Here is a 12,373-nt window from a genome sequence, read left to right as displayed (position 1 = left end):
CGGGTTGATTTTGGTGTGTTCAGTGTTTGTTTTGGCTTTTCAAGACAGGGTTTGTCTGTTTAACAGTTCTGGCTGCCTGGAACTTGCTTTGTAGACCAGGCTAGCCTCGAACTCAGACTTTATTTAATAACAAAAAACTTTATTTAAAAAAACAGATTAGTTTATCTACCAAGAGCTTTTTGTGTGTTGGCTTTTAGTATGGCTCACATGCCTTAGGAAAAGGGATAGTCATTTTTTTATGTTAAAGGTCCCTGAATATTCATGCCCCTTCACTTATTTTTTTGTACACCTTTTACTTGACATCCTTTCTGCTCATTGTTTGATTGATTTGCTTTAAAGCATCAGCACGTGCTTCTGAGCATCTCAAGAAACTATTTCTGATGAGGCTTAGGCAGATATTCCCACTCAATGCCAGTTTCTCATCTTTCTTCTAAAGACTACTCAGGACCAGAGGCGCTAACCTCACACAGTGTCTCAAAACAAAATCTTAAAAAACAAAAGAAAAACCTGCCCAAACGCTGATCCCAAACCTGAGTGTGCTCCTGTGTATACAGAACTGAGTCCCAGGGATTTTGAAGAGGAAGCCATAGTTGGGTGAGCAACAGAAGGTCAAATACAAAGGAACAGCCAGGGGACCAGAAATATGAGTCACTGCTCAGCCACCAACTTTGCAAAGAGGCTCATCCTGGCAAAACTATCGGTGTGTAATCGTCATGGTTGTAAGACTGTTTAGGGAACATAGCACCAGACTTGGGTGTGCCCTTTCATATCACTTGGAAGGCACAGTAGTATATATTCTGCACCGCTCTCCAAATTTGGGAGTGAAATTTCACTTACAATGACATCTAAAGCAAACCAAAGTTGCTAAATTAATAAACTCCAAACTCATTCTGTAGCATTTCCCCATTGTTTACTGTAAGATTGCAAGGTTTAAGAAGTGTTGGAAGTCTATACTGGTTCTGGGAATGTAATTAATTGCCTGCAAAGCATACACATCCCAGAAAGACACTTTATCAGATTATCTTATCTTACTCAGGATCTTATTATCCTACCAATTTTGTGTGGTTTTGGATTTCCCCCGACTTGGGATTAAATCAGTGTGTTCTTCCTGATGCATAATTCAGGAGCACTTGAAAACGATGTAATTACAAACCTCAATGGTGGACTGAGAATTGCACTCACTGACATAACTGCCTAGAGTGTGGCTTCCTTTCAGAATAGTGGGGTAAGGATGTCAGGTTCCTAAGTCCTACTGCTCTGGGCCTGCTATTGGATATCCATGCAATTACAGAGTTGGATGGAATCCAACACCACACACCACACATGGAAGCTGGGAAAATGCCAGTGCTTTTGTGGATTTAGAGGAATTTTGAAGGAGGAGGAGGAGGATAGTTTTTTTAAGAGCTATTTATTTACATACTTGGGTGTTTTGTCTGAAGGCAGACATTTGGGTACTGGGATTTAAATTCAGGACCTCTGGGAGAACAGCCAGTGTACTCTTAACCACTGAGTCATCTCTCTAGTCCTGAAAGATAGTTCTTAAAATAATAAAATAGTTGATGAACATGCAAGTATAAGATCTTTGAATTATTAAAGTGCAGGCCTAATTTTCTAGATGAGAACAGCCCTGACTTACTGCCCTCCTGAGGGCAGAAGACATTTTGCATAGGTGCCTATCCTAGTTTTTAATTATTTCCTACAAACTGACATTGAAATGTCTCATGAAGTTTCTCCAGAACTTTATTCCTCAATATCTGCACTGCTCACTCCAGTCTGCATGCCCCCATCACCTCCATACAGACTTTCATCCATTTTGATTTCTCAACTCTCCTTCATTTGAATCTAGACATAGGAAGTCCACTTAGACCCATGGAAAGACTTCCTCATCCAAGAAGCCTACCTCCCCTCCCAGACACTTACTTCTTGATTCTAAACCCACTTTGAAAGTTTTGTCATGATTACAAAGAATACAAAGCAACAATAAAAGGAAAAAATGCATTTTCCATTCTAATGTAAGATACTTGTGATCACCAGGTAAATAATCTCTAGCAGTTTCCTTATGAGTAAGCTCTTAGGTATGTAGAAGCTGAGGAAGCAGGTCATTAACTCCACTGTGTACAGTGGAACCCAATCTCGTCGTTAATTTCAGCGCACTTTAGCCATCACATGCCTCTGTGAGATTTCTTTAGCCAGCCAACCGCTTTTACTATTTCATAAATAAGTGATTTGATAACAACAACAAAATCCCAGCCTTCATATGTAAAAAAAAAAAAAAGGAGCCTCTCCACCTGTTTCCTTGTTATTGACTAAAAGGATGCACATTTTGCTGAGGGTGGTGTGGTGTCTCTGCATTAGTTTGTAAATGAGGCAGACGGTGCTGGAAGAGTTTTGGTGCCTCTCTCTAGGGAACAATACTCTCTTGCAATTTGCTGAAAGCAGGTGGTATTCATTTCCTGCTTTGCTTGAAGTTCATAATAAAAAGCAAACAGGTAGATTTTTGTTGTTGTTGTTAAGAATCTTTGGCTTGACAGATCAAAGGCTTTGAAACTACATAACTGTAGACTCAGACTATAGGACAGGGACTTTGAAGCAACAGGTGGGGAAGGCAGCTTTGCACAAACTGAATGAGCTCAGTCCATGCATTAAAATGTTTTCAGACAATTCTTGTGAGGTTCACAATGGATAGGGAAAGGGACGTATTATTCGCTTTGTGAGTTACTCTGTGGAAATGCACCAAAGGAACAGGAGGATTTAGGGAGCAAGGATTGGTACCTCCCTTCCATTCAATTTGGTTGGCAAATGGAAATATCTGGCAAGCTGGTTCCAGCTGGGTGTTGCTGGTTTCTAGAAAAGTTCTCTGCCCAGCAGCTTTCCAGCAGTAGTTGTGTGACCAATAATTAACCTTGTCACTTAGAGACCTTGCATGCCTGTTTTTAAGTATGATGAGTTTCAAAGTTAGAATAGGAAAAAAAATACAAAGTCACCTTAAGTCTTACAGTTGAACAATTTTAATAGTGCACAATAAACAGGCCTACGGCTTTGCAGTCCTCGTTTAAAACAATCTTCTCGGTGCTTCTAAACTGGGGGTGGGGTCCTCTCCCATCCATTCACACAGGAACAAATCTAGGGTAGTACCCTAAAGTGCATTTCTCAGTCATTAAAAACAGTACTGTAATGTGCTCTCCAGAGTCCTAGGTAAGAGCACGGCCTCCTCATTTGGGAAGTCGGAGAGATGGTTACATACTTAGTGCCTCTGAAAGACCCGTCCAGCCTTTTCACTGTGATGCGTCAGAATAACTTTTTAAGAAGCCAGCTTTCTCAGAAGCAGATATCTATCCTTCCCACACATAAATACTTACGTCTTTGAGTCATGGAATATTGAAGAGTCAGCTGACACTTCACTTTCTGGAAAAAAATTAAATATTGAATATTCTGAACTTGGGTGAGACATCAAGTACCAGGGTTCGGGTAATAGTGTTTTTCTTTCCAGAGAGAGAGAGAGAGAGAGAGAGAGAGAGAGAGAGAGAGAGAGAGAGAGAGAGAGAGAGAGAGAGAGAGAGAGAGAGAGAGAGAGAGAGAGAGAGTGTCCTGGAAGCTTGCTCGGGCTATTGCTTGTCCTCCTGGGGGTCATCTGGAAAGTCGGTTTCCTCAGGGGACCTGTCTCCTTCGGGGAGCAGCGTGGCACGCACTTTCCTCTTCTCTTTAAATCGGCCAGAGCGTGAGATCTTCAAATTGCGCCGGCTGTTGCATGATTTCTCCTCACACAACTTCTCTGACCTGGGGGTCTCTCCGGTGTCCCCAAGAACGTCGGAGTGCTGGTTCTCTCGAAAGCTGCTAGTCCGATCCGAGAAAGGTGGTGTGTGATCCTCCTGGGCCTCTGGCTGAACATGAGGCTGCACCCCCACTGTGACTTCCTTGCTTTTTTTCCTGGTTAGCGATTTCCACCATGGGCCAGAGCTGCTACTGTCCGCCATGGCCCGCAGGCCTGGAGACCCCGGTCGCCCCGCGTGGGTAAGAACCTGGGTCAGGATGTCTCCCCTCTCTCCGGAGTCTCAGACAGTTCACGCCAACCTTTCCGGGCTTCTTCCACGCTGGCAGGCTGCCTGGTAGGAATCCAGGGAGCTCCCTGCACCGGGAGGAAAGCAAAACTTGGGTTGGTCAAAGTATCAGGCTTCCTTTTCTCCTTCCCTCTGAGTTGGGACTCCAGCCATGGGGCCCGCAGGAGGTGCAGTGGACCCAGTGGCCTCCAGCAGGACACCGCCTGATCTACAAGATTGATTACCTTGAACTCCTGGCCTCAACCTTTGCCTTAGCTCCCCAGTAAGTGCAGTAGCCACCCAATGGAGGTCCTAACCATCCTGGCACCAAAGGGATTTGGGCTCAGTCTGACCCCTCCACCTGACTCTGACTGTAGGACCATGATAGGTGTCCACCTTCGAAGCCTTGAACGGCCTTTCTTCAGAGGAGCAACGGGGAGGGGTTGCGGGGGAGGCACCTAGCGTATCTTGCCAGTTACAGGTGAACAACGGAGATGAGGCAAACAGACCCAAGTTTCTCTAAGACCTTTCCTACGATGTTGAGTGGTGATGACTGGGAGTGTATCCAAGTGAGAAACCCTGCCGCACAAGCACATTGTTGTGCTTACACCAAACTGCTTCAAACCACTTCTGCCTTGTGACTTTCAGAGGCTGTCTAGACTTAACTTCCTTTGAAAACCGCCATCCCACTGTTCCTTTTACTCCCTAGAGGCCAATATCAGGCCGGTTGGAAGACCATGGGTCCCAGCCCCTCTTCCCTTGGCTCTCCAACTCTCAAGCAAGTTATAAACTAAAGACTTCTGGTACTTTCCCTTGTGCAACTCCATCCTCCAAAGGAGAGAGCGCAACCAGAACTCCGGAAAAACATTCTTCTTCCCCCCAAACACTGAATAACGGAGCCCCAAACCCCTAACACTGCAAGCCAGACTACTGGCACACTTTCCGGGTGCCTGCAACTGGATAAGACGACCACCGAGAGTGGGCAGGGCTCTCGAGCACCGCCCCTTGCTGGGTTTCAGCTGGGTTCTTCGCATCCCACATCCGAGCTCCTAGGATTCGTGAGTGCTCAAACGAGGGAATCTTGGGCTGTGTTTGTTGTTGCGGGTTCTCCCGGAACTGCCGGAGAGAGAGGAAGTCTCTGCGCCTTCGGGAGACAGCCCAGCCGCCACTGGCACCATCTCCTCCTCAGGATGCCCCGAGAACACACTCGGGCTGGGACTCGAAAATCATAAAAGCAGAAATGGCCCTAAGTTCTTTCCCTATGAAAGGCGTCCACACCCCCCAGACACCGTCAGCAGTGGGGTTTCAAACACCCTACTCCCTCCTACCTTGCATACCGGAAAAACAAACCCCCGACCCAAGGCATTTATTAATGGTGGAGGTGGGCAGCCGCGAAACCTCAGTCCTCCACCAGACACCTTAGACGCTTTATTTTCCACAGAGATGAACTTTGGTGTGCTCGGAAAAGGCTCTGTGAGAATTGCACAAGAAAAAGATGACAAATAATGTAAAAATAGGCAGAACACTGCTCTGGGAACCTCTCTTCTGGCGGCAGGAGGAGGGTCACCGAGAGGCACGGGAGAGCATTCCCGAGGGAATGGCAACGTGTCAGGGTCTGTCTAGTTAGACACAGAAGGACTCTGGTTCGCTCACCTGCAGGGGCTTCCAGGGTCACCGCGGCCTCGGGCCTCGCTGGCTCTCTGGAGCACCGAGGGATGTCTTGGGGTTGCCTGAAGCTTAGACGAGGTGCGGGTTGGCGCGATTTCGGGAGATGCAGGAATCGCTGTTGCTGGTCTGCTCCAACACCTTCAACTCCCGCACACTACCGGGACCACCCGGGCTTGGCAGCACGGTATGCTTAGGTCGCAGGGGCTGTCAGATCCGCTGCTCCAGGGCGAGCCCAGAAAGCCTTTTCTTGTGGGAGTTTCGCATTCTGGGGTGCATCCCTTTTCCCTGCTTGCGATACTCCCGGGCCGCTGAGAGATGGGACCTCGGCTGCTGACTCCTGCGCACTCGCTCTTCCAGAGCGTACGTAGGAACGTGCCTGCCGAGACATCTGCCCACCTGCTGGTGGCTGGCCAAAGGACTGAAGACGCCAGAACCACGGAGGCGGGGAGGGTCAGGGTGGGACAGGAGGCGGCCACCCAGCTACAGGTGCAGGTAGGCGCTGGAGTTCCCGCCCTCCTAGGGACCAGATTGGTCGAGGTCGCCTACGTGGCCTCAGCCTTGAAGACTCTGATTGGAGAAAAAGCTGCAGTGAGCCGCGCCCTGTCCGTGTTCCGTTCTTGCTCTGTGGTTTGGGTCCCAGGCTTTTAAGTTTTCTAATTCTAAGAGCTGATTCAAACTCGGACATGTTGGAGAGTTTCAAACGCTCTTAGTTAAACGACTGAGCGTTGCAAAGCATGTCCTTGCTGTCATTGGGCGCTATTCCTAGTACTAAGTAGGTTAACTGTCTTGTTCATCACAGCACCCCAGGACTAAGCACTGTGACCCTCGCCAGGCCTGCAAAAAAGCCTTGGCACGCGAAAGTTAAACAGTTGCTCTGGATTGCCCGCTGAAGCGAAAAAGAACAGGGTTGGAGTTTTAACCAGCACGTGATAGCATGCCATGACTGTGTTTGCTAGTATACATCATTCCGGTCTTGGTGTCCACGAACCCACAGCCTTCCAAAAATATGATGCCAGCCCTGAGCCACTGCGAGAGTGGGTTCTGTCACTGTGTAGGGTGCTTAGCTAGGTGATGACTTGACAAAACAGTATTAGAGGAGGACATTTTTCTAATGAAGGAGAAGCTACAATTTGCTCCACCACCTTGCAGGATGTCTTGAAAGAGAGACTTTGGGGTTTCTGTGTTCATGCTCATACAAGCAGGACTCCCGGCATCTAAGATAGGCAGTCCAGGCAGAGCACCTTCTGCAGAGCAAACCTGGTGGGAGACAGAATGTTCACTCAACCCCCTTGAATTTGTAGATTTGATAGGCAGGAATTTTATAGAGCCTTTCCAAGAAAGAAAAATACAAGGACTCTGCTGGTGCCTTAGTTTGCGTTTAATTAAAAAAGCAAAGATGAACACAACTCTGTATTTGAAAGTGATTTGCTTACCAGAGATTAACATCTTCCTTCCTCCCCGCTCTCCCTCACTCCCTTCTACCCTCCCTAACCCCTTTCTTCCTTTCTTCATTGATGGCATTTCACTGTGTAACCAAGACTGGCCTCAACTCTGGCATACCACCAAACCTGACTCCTTGGAGGTAGTTTTAAAGTGGGGACATTGAACCCTAATACGCGTGCTGGATAAAAGCTAGCTGCCAGCATTGAGGGGAGGATTCTCTCCGCAGGAAGTTGCCAAGTGATGAGGAAAATTTGTCTGGGGTGTCACCACCATTTATGGAGCTGGGACTTGATATTGTGGAGCACGTGGGTGAAAGGACGAGGAAAAGAAGGCTAGCTTGCGGTTTTGAGAAAGCCACGGCATTTCTCAATAAACAGACAGATCCTTCACTTCCCAGTAAGACAGCTCGCTCCTTATTTACATTCAACAATGCAATTGTCCCCGTTGTGTTTTCTGGGTTGTGTAGATGCACCTTATAAACAAAATAACCCCTGGAATGGGGTGAATGTGTACATGGAAGGGTACAGCGAGGGAGAAATGAGCCCGAGGCACAGGAGATGGGGAGCATCCCAGGGTAAGCAGCAGTCAGCAGAGCCGTTTCAAGGAGTACAGTGTGCTGTGATTCTCAAGGCTCAAAGAGCAGGTGGATAGTCTGCGTGCCGAGTGGCTGATGTGAAGGGGAAGGCGAGGCCCGACAGCTGAACGCAACACAGGGCAGCTGTGGGTGTGGCCCGACCCAGAATCATAACAGCTACTCTCTTAAGGGCTCAATAAATGATGACCTGCTTAAGGGATGAGCTTCTAGAAGACAGACATCGGACACCAGGAATTAAAATCAGAATCGTGGAGCTTAGAGTTGACATTCTCTCTTAGCAAACCTGAAATGTCTGGAGGTGCCAGGAAACGCATTACATCTTTCCACCTCTACATGGCAACTGGGCTTGGGAAGGGTGCCCGGCAAACGCTTAAGGAATACAGCCAGTCAAAACGGGAGAAACCAAAGCCCCTCCATCCACCCCAAGAGAGGTGGGGTATGTCTTGGCTGTGTTTGCTCCTGTCCCCAATTTTCACATCTCCTGCGCTTATCATTTCCTTCTTTCTTTAGATCCTGCCATTCTCCGTTTCTTTTCCTTCTCTATGGACACCCCCGTCCTTGGACAGCTAGACATTCATTTCTCTCTCTTTGCTTCCCTTCACACCCTCCCAATCTGTCACTTTGCGTGTTCTATTGTGCCTTCTATGCGTTCACATCAGTGCTGGACTCATTTAACCTTTTAGAGTGGGCACTGCAGCCAGGCATGAAATGAGAATCTATTGCTTGCAGCGTCTCATCCCCTGCCACGTTGCTGGGGCAACTACAGATGCTCCTTTCTTACCGTCTTCTAAGCAGCTGATCTAAGCAAGGCCAACTTTTGTCCAGAACCAGCTCTCTTTGAAGGACAATCCCCACAGTCGAGCCTTTGGGCTGTCCCACTCACTTCTCTTTTCCCCTCGAGTCCTGTCACCAGATCACAGGTTTGGAAGTCACAGCCTCTCTGTCTCCCTCTTCCCAAAGCTACTTCATGAAGAGTGCTGGTGACAGGAACTGGGCTAGGCCTCCACCTAGCTGTCCTGGAGGGCTGGATCTTTCTCCCATCAACAGATGTCCTTGGCATACCTTCTTAGTTTTCTTTTCATGTTGCTTAAGATACAACCCTGGAGCTTGAGCTTTTAGGCAAAAAATAAAAATAAAAATAAAACCACTGACATATATGTCTCCACTCACCAGCCTTCCCTTTGTTGGAACCTAACATCCATCTTTCTTGCCAGCCTGGTTCTCAGATGGAAGCAATCATATTTCTTTTTGTAAAATAATAATTTCTTTTTTATTTAGATTAGAAACAATCTTGTTTCACATGTCAATCCCAGCTCCCTTTCCCTCCCCTCCTCTCCTGCCCTCTCCACCAGGTTCCCCAGTCCCCCACCCAATCTCCACTCTGATCTCCAGGGAGGGTGAAGCCCTCCATGGTGGATCTCCAGTGACTGTCATTTCATCCAGTGCAGGGCCTAGGGCCTCCCACCAGAGTCCCAGCTGAGAGAGCCTCCCATATTTTGGCATGGGTACTCAGGAGGCAATCATATTTCTTTTCCACCTGGTCCTCAAATGCATTGTCTTCATGTGCTGAAGTTAACATACTTCATTGTAACTCACAGGGAGGTGTGGCATCCTACCTCTTCCACTAACAAGGCTTCTCGGAATCCCTGGGATTGAGAGAGCACACACTGGCACTAACCTTTGGTCTATCTGCAATATCAACACCATCAACTTCCTCATAAAGCATCCATTATCTTCATCTTCTTCCTTCTCTCCATGGTGGCTCCTTCATCTTACTTCCCATTGATAATCTAAGGGAAAGTTGCCATATCTATCTATCTATCTATCTATCTATCTATCTATCTATCTCCCATCCATCCATCCATCATATCTATCTATCTATCTATCATCTATCTATCTATCATTTGTCACTGTTCCAATGAGATCAGTATCATGCCACATGCTATCTATGTGTTCTTTCTGTCAATCCTAGCAGCAGCATGTAGTTATTACGGAGAATGTAAGTGGTACTTTGGGTAGAACACCCTTGGGGTGGGAGAGCCAGGTTACAGGGTGAGGCAACCTGACACCAGAGTTGGAGCTTAGACACTATGACTTTGGATATTTTTTTGAGATTCAGCCCTTCTGAACATTTTTGTTTTACTCACGGCCTTAAATATCAAGGTGAATCTGGACTCTGTATCTTCAGCTCACATCTCTCTGAGTTACAAAGCTGAGTATTTATGTGGTTCCTTGATCTTTTACCATCAAGTCATACTGGTGTGGTTTGAATGAGAAGTGTTCCCCATACAGCCAGTTTGCTCTGTTTGATTGATGCTTATAGTTCAAATATGAGCTCTTAGCTCCTGTTCCTGCTGCCATGTCTGCTGCTTTTGTCCATGATGGATTCTTATCCCTCTGGAACCATAAGGCCAAATAAAACCTTCCTTCTATAAATTGCTTTAGTCATGATGTTTTATCACAACAATGGAAGAGTGACCAACACACACACACACACACACACACACACACACACACACACACTGTCAGCATCATACTGCCCTTATTCTAGAATCTTCTATCCAAATACTGGCACTATACCTGTGCAATAGTGCAAACCTGAATGCAAGGTCTTAGTTCACTTGGGTTTCTATGACACTGTACCACATTCTAGTGTGATGTTTAATATATGGTATTAACTTGGCGGGATCTATTATCGCCTAAGAGATACACTGTCACAGGTAGTACCATCTCATGGAGTGTGCTCTAAGACTGAATAAAAAAGGGAGAAAGGAAAAAGTGAGCGAAAGCCAGCATTCATCTCTCAACACTCCCAGATTGTGATGCAATGTGACCAGATGCTTTACATTTTTGCCACCATGATGTCCTGGCTAGCCTTTTGTCAACTGGATACAAACCAGAGTTATCCAGAAAGAGAAACCTCAGCTGAGAAGACGCCTCCATGAGATTGCCTATAGGCAAGTCTGTTGGGCATCTTTTATTTTAATTAATGATTGATGTGGGAGTGGCCAGACTTCCATGGGCACAGCTGTTCCTGGGTGTTATAAGAATGCAAACTGAGTAAACCTTGGGAAGCAAGCCAGTAAGTGAATTCTTCCATGGCTTCTGCTTCAATTCCTGCCACCAGGCTCCTGCCCTGACTTCTGTTCACAATATGCTGTAAGATGATACAAGCCCTTTCTTCCAGTAGTTGCCTTTGAACGTGGTCTTTACCACAGCTATAGAAACCTAACTTAAGCCACATGACTTCCTCACCATGTTGAGCTATGTTCTCAAATTCTAAGCCCAAATAGTCCCTTCCTTCTTTAAGTTGATTTTCTTAGGTATTTTGTCATAGCAGTGGGAAAAGTAACTAATGAAACTAGGAAATGCACAAATGCTGGGAATTTATTTCTCACTGTTCTGGAGACTGAGAAATCCAAGGTTAAGGTGCCATCAGGGCTAGTGTCTGTTGACCTTTCTTGTTTCATTAATGGGCCTCCAGGAGCTGTCCATGGACTTATATACAGGTATTTGATTCTGTCTATGAGAAAAGGCCCCACTTCTAAATATCATTGCTTGTGGAGCAGGGCATAAATGTTCAGTCTAAAGCTATGTCTTCAGCTACTTTCTCTGCTTGCTTTCCAACCCAGAGTGAACCAAATCCTGTCACCTTGACTTCCTAAATGCCTCTTCACTTATCGGTCTCCCTTCACTTTCCTTGCTCCTCTGCAATCTAAACCAGCATCGTATTTCAACTGGACTCATGGGAACATCCTATTCGCATAACCTCTCCTTATCTGTCCCTGATCCATCTTGCATCCACAGGTACCCAGAATGGTCACTTAATATACTTGGTTGTCTTAGTCTTTGCTCTTCAGTCTTTACTCTTTGTGGGGCCTGCCACCCAGCTTTCAAATAATCACATGGAAACTTATTCTTACTTATGTATGCCTGGGATTAGTTTGGCTTATCTCTAGTCAGAATCTCTTAACTTTAATTATCCCATGTACCTTTTGCCTCTGGGATTTTGTCTTTCTCTATTCTATATACCTTCCTTCCTTCCTTCCTTCCTTCTCCATTGCTGGTTGTGCAGCTGGGTGGCTGGTCCCTTGAGTTCTCCTCTCCTTCTCCTACCTTCCGGCCCTGCCTATCCTTTCTCCTGTAACTTAGCTGCTGGTTCAGCTCTTTATTAGACAAATAAGGTATTTTAAACAGGCAAGGTAATGCAACTTCACAAAGTAAGAAAAAATGCAACATAAAAGAACACTACACATGTTTGAATCATTAAACAAATATTCCACAACATAAACAAGTATAACAAATCTCAAAGTAATATTGCACAACAACTTAACAATGATATCCATGCTTGCAGTCCCTCCATAGGATCCTCCTGTATTTTGGATAAAGAACTGTTATAACCCACAGGCTCTACATGACACAATTCTGCATGGTCACATGACACCAGTCTTAAGTCATTTCATTCTTCTCTTCCCAAAAAGTCTTTACTCTTCAGTCACACTGACCTCTGTCACCCTAGTGAAACCTATGTGACAACTCGCTTGTCCCCCACTGAGCCACACTGCATAGAAAAATTATTAAATTAGGGTTGCCTGCACTGCTTTCGTCCTCTCAATGGCATCTGTTTATC

General features: G+C 46.2%; 1 protein-coding gene across 2 annotated transcripts; it reads right to left on the bottom strand.

The window, feature by feature from the left end:
- Positions 1 to 2,992: 2,992 nt before the first annotated feature.
- Positions 2,993 to 6,157, bottom strand: Prr15 (proline rich 15). 2 transcript variants are annotated; one of them, XM_013118223.3, is made up of 2 exons: positions 5,691 to 6,157; positions 2,993 to 4,126 (listed from the first exon to the last, which is right to left on the bottom strand). In XM_013118223.3, the coding sequence occupies exon 2, from the start codon at positions 3,972 to 3,974 to the stop codon at positions 3,606 to 3,608; it is 369 nt and encodes a 122-aa protein (XP_012973677.1). In that variant the 5' UTR covers positions 3,975 to 4,126; positions 5,691 to 6,157; the 3' UTR covers positions 2,993 to 3,605. The 2 variants fall into 2 exon arrangements, with proteins under 2 accessions (XP_012973677.1, XP_040594194.1); XM_040738260.1 differs by lacking the exon at positions 5,691 to 6,157 and adding an exon at positions 4,283 to 5,293.
- Positions 6,158 to 12,373: the final 6,216 nt, after the last annotated feature.

Source organism: Mesocricetus auratus, unplaced genomic scaffold (genome assembly GCF_017639785.1).
Source record: "Mesocricetus auratus isolate SY011 unplaced genomic scaffold, BCM_Maur_2.0 Super-Scaffold_100676, whole genome shotgun sequence".
NCBI classification, from domain to species: Eukaryota; Metazoa; Chordata; class Mammalia; order Rodentia; family Cricetidae; genus Mesocricetus; species Mesocricetus auratus.
The sequence above is the reverse complement of the archived record's forward strand: the minus strand, read 5'-3'. Positions and strand labels throughout refer to the sequence as shown.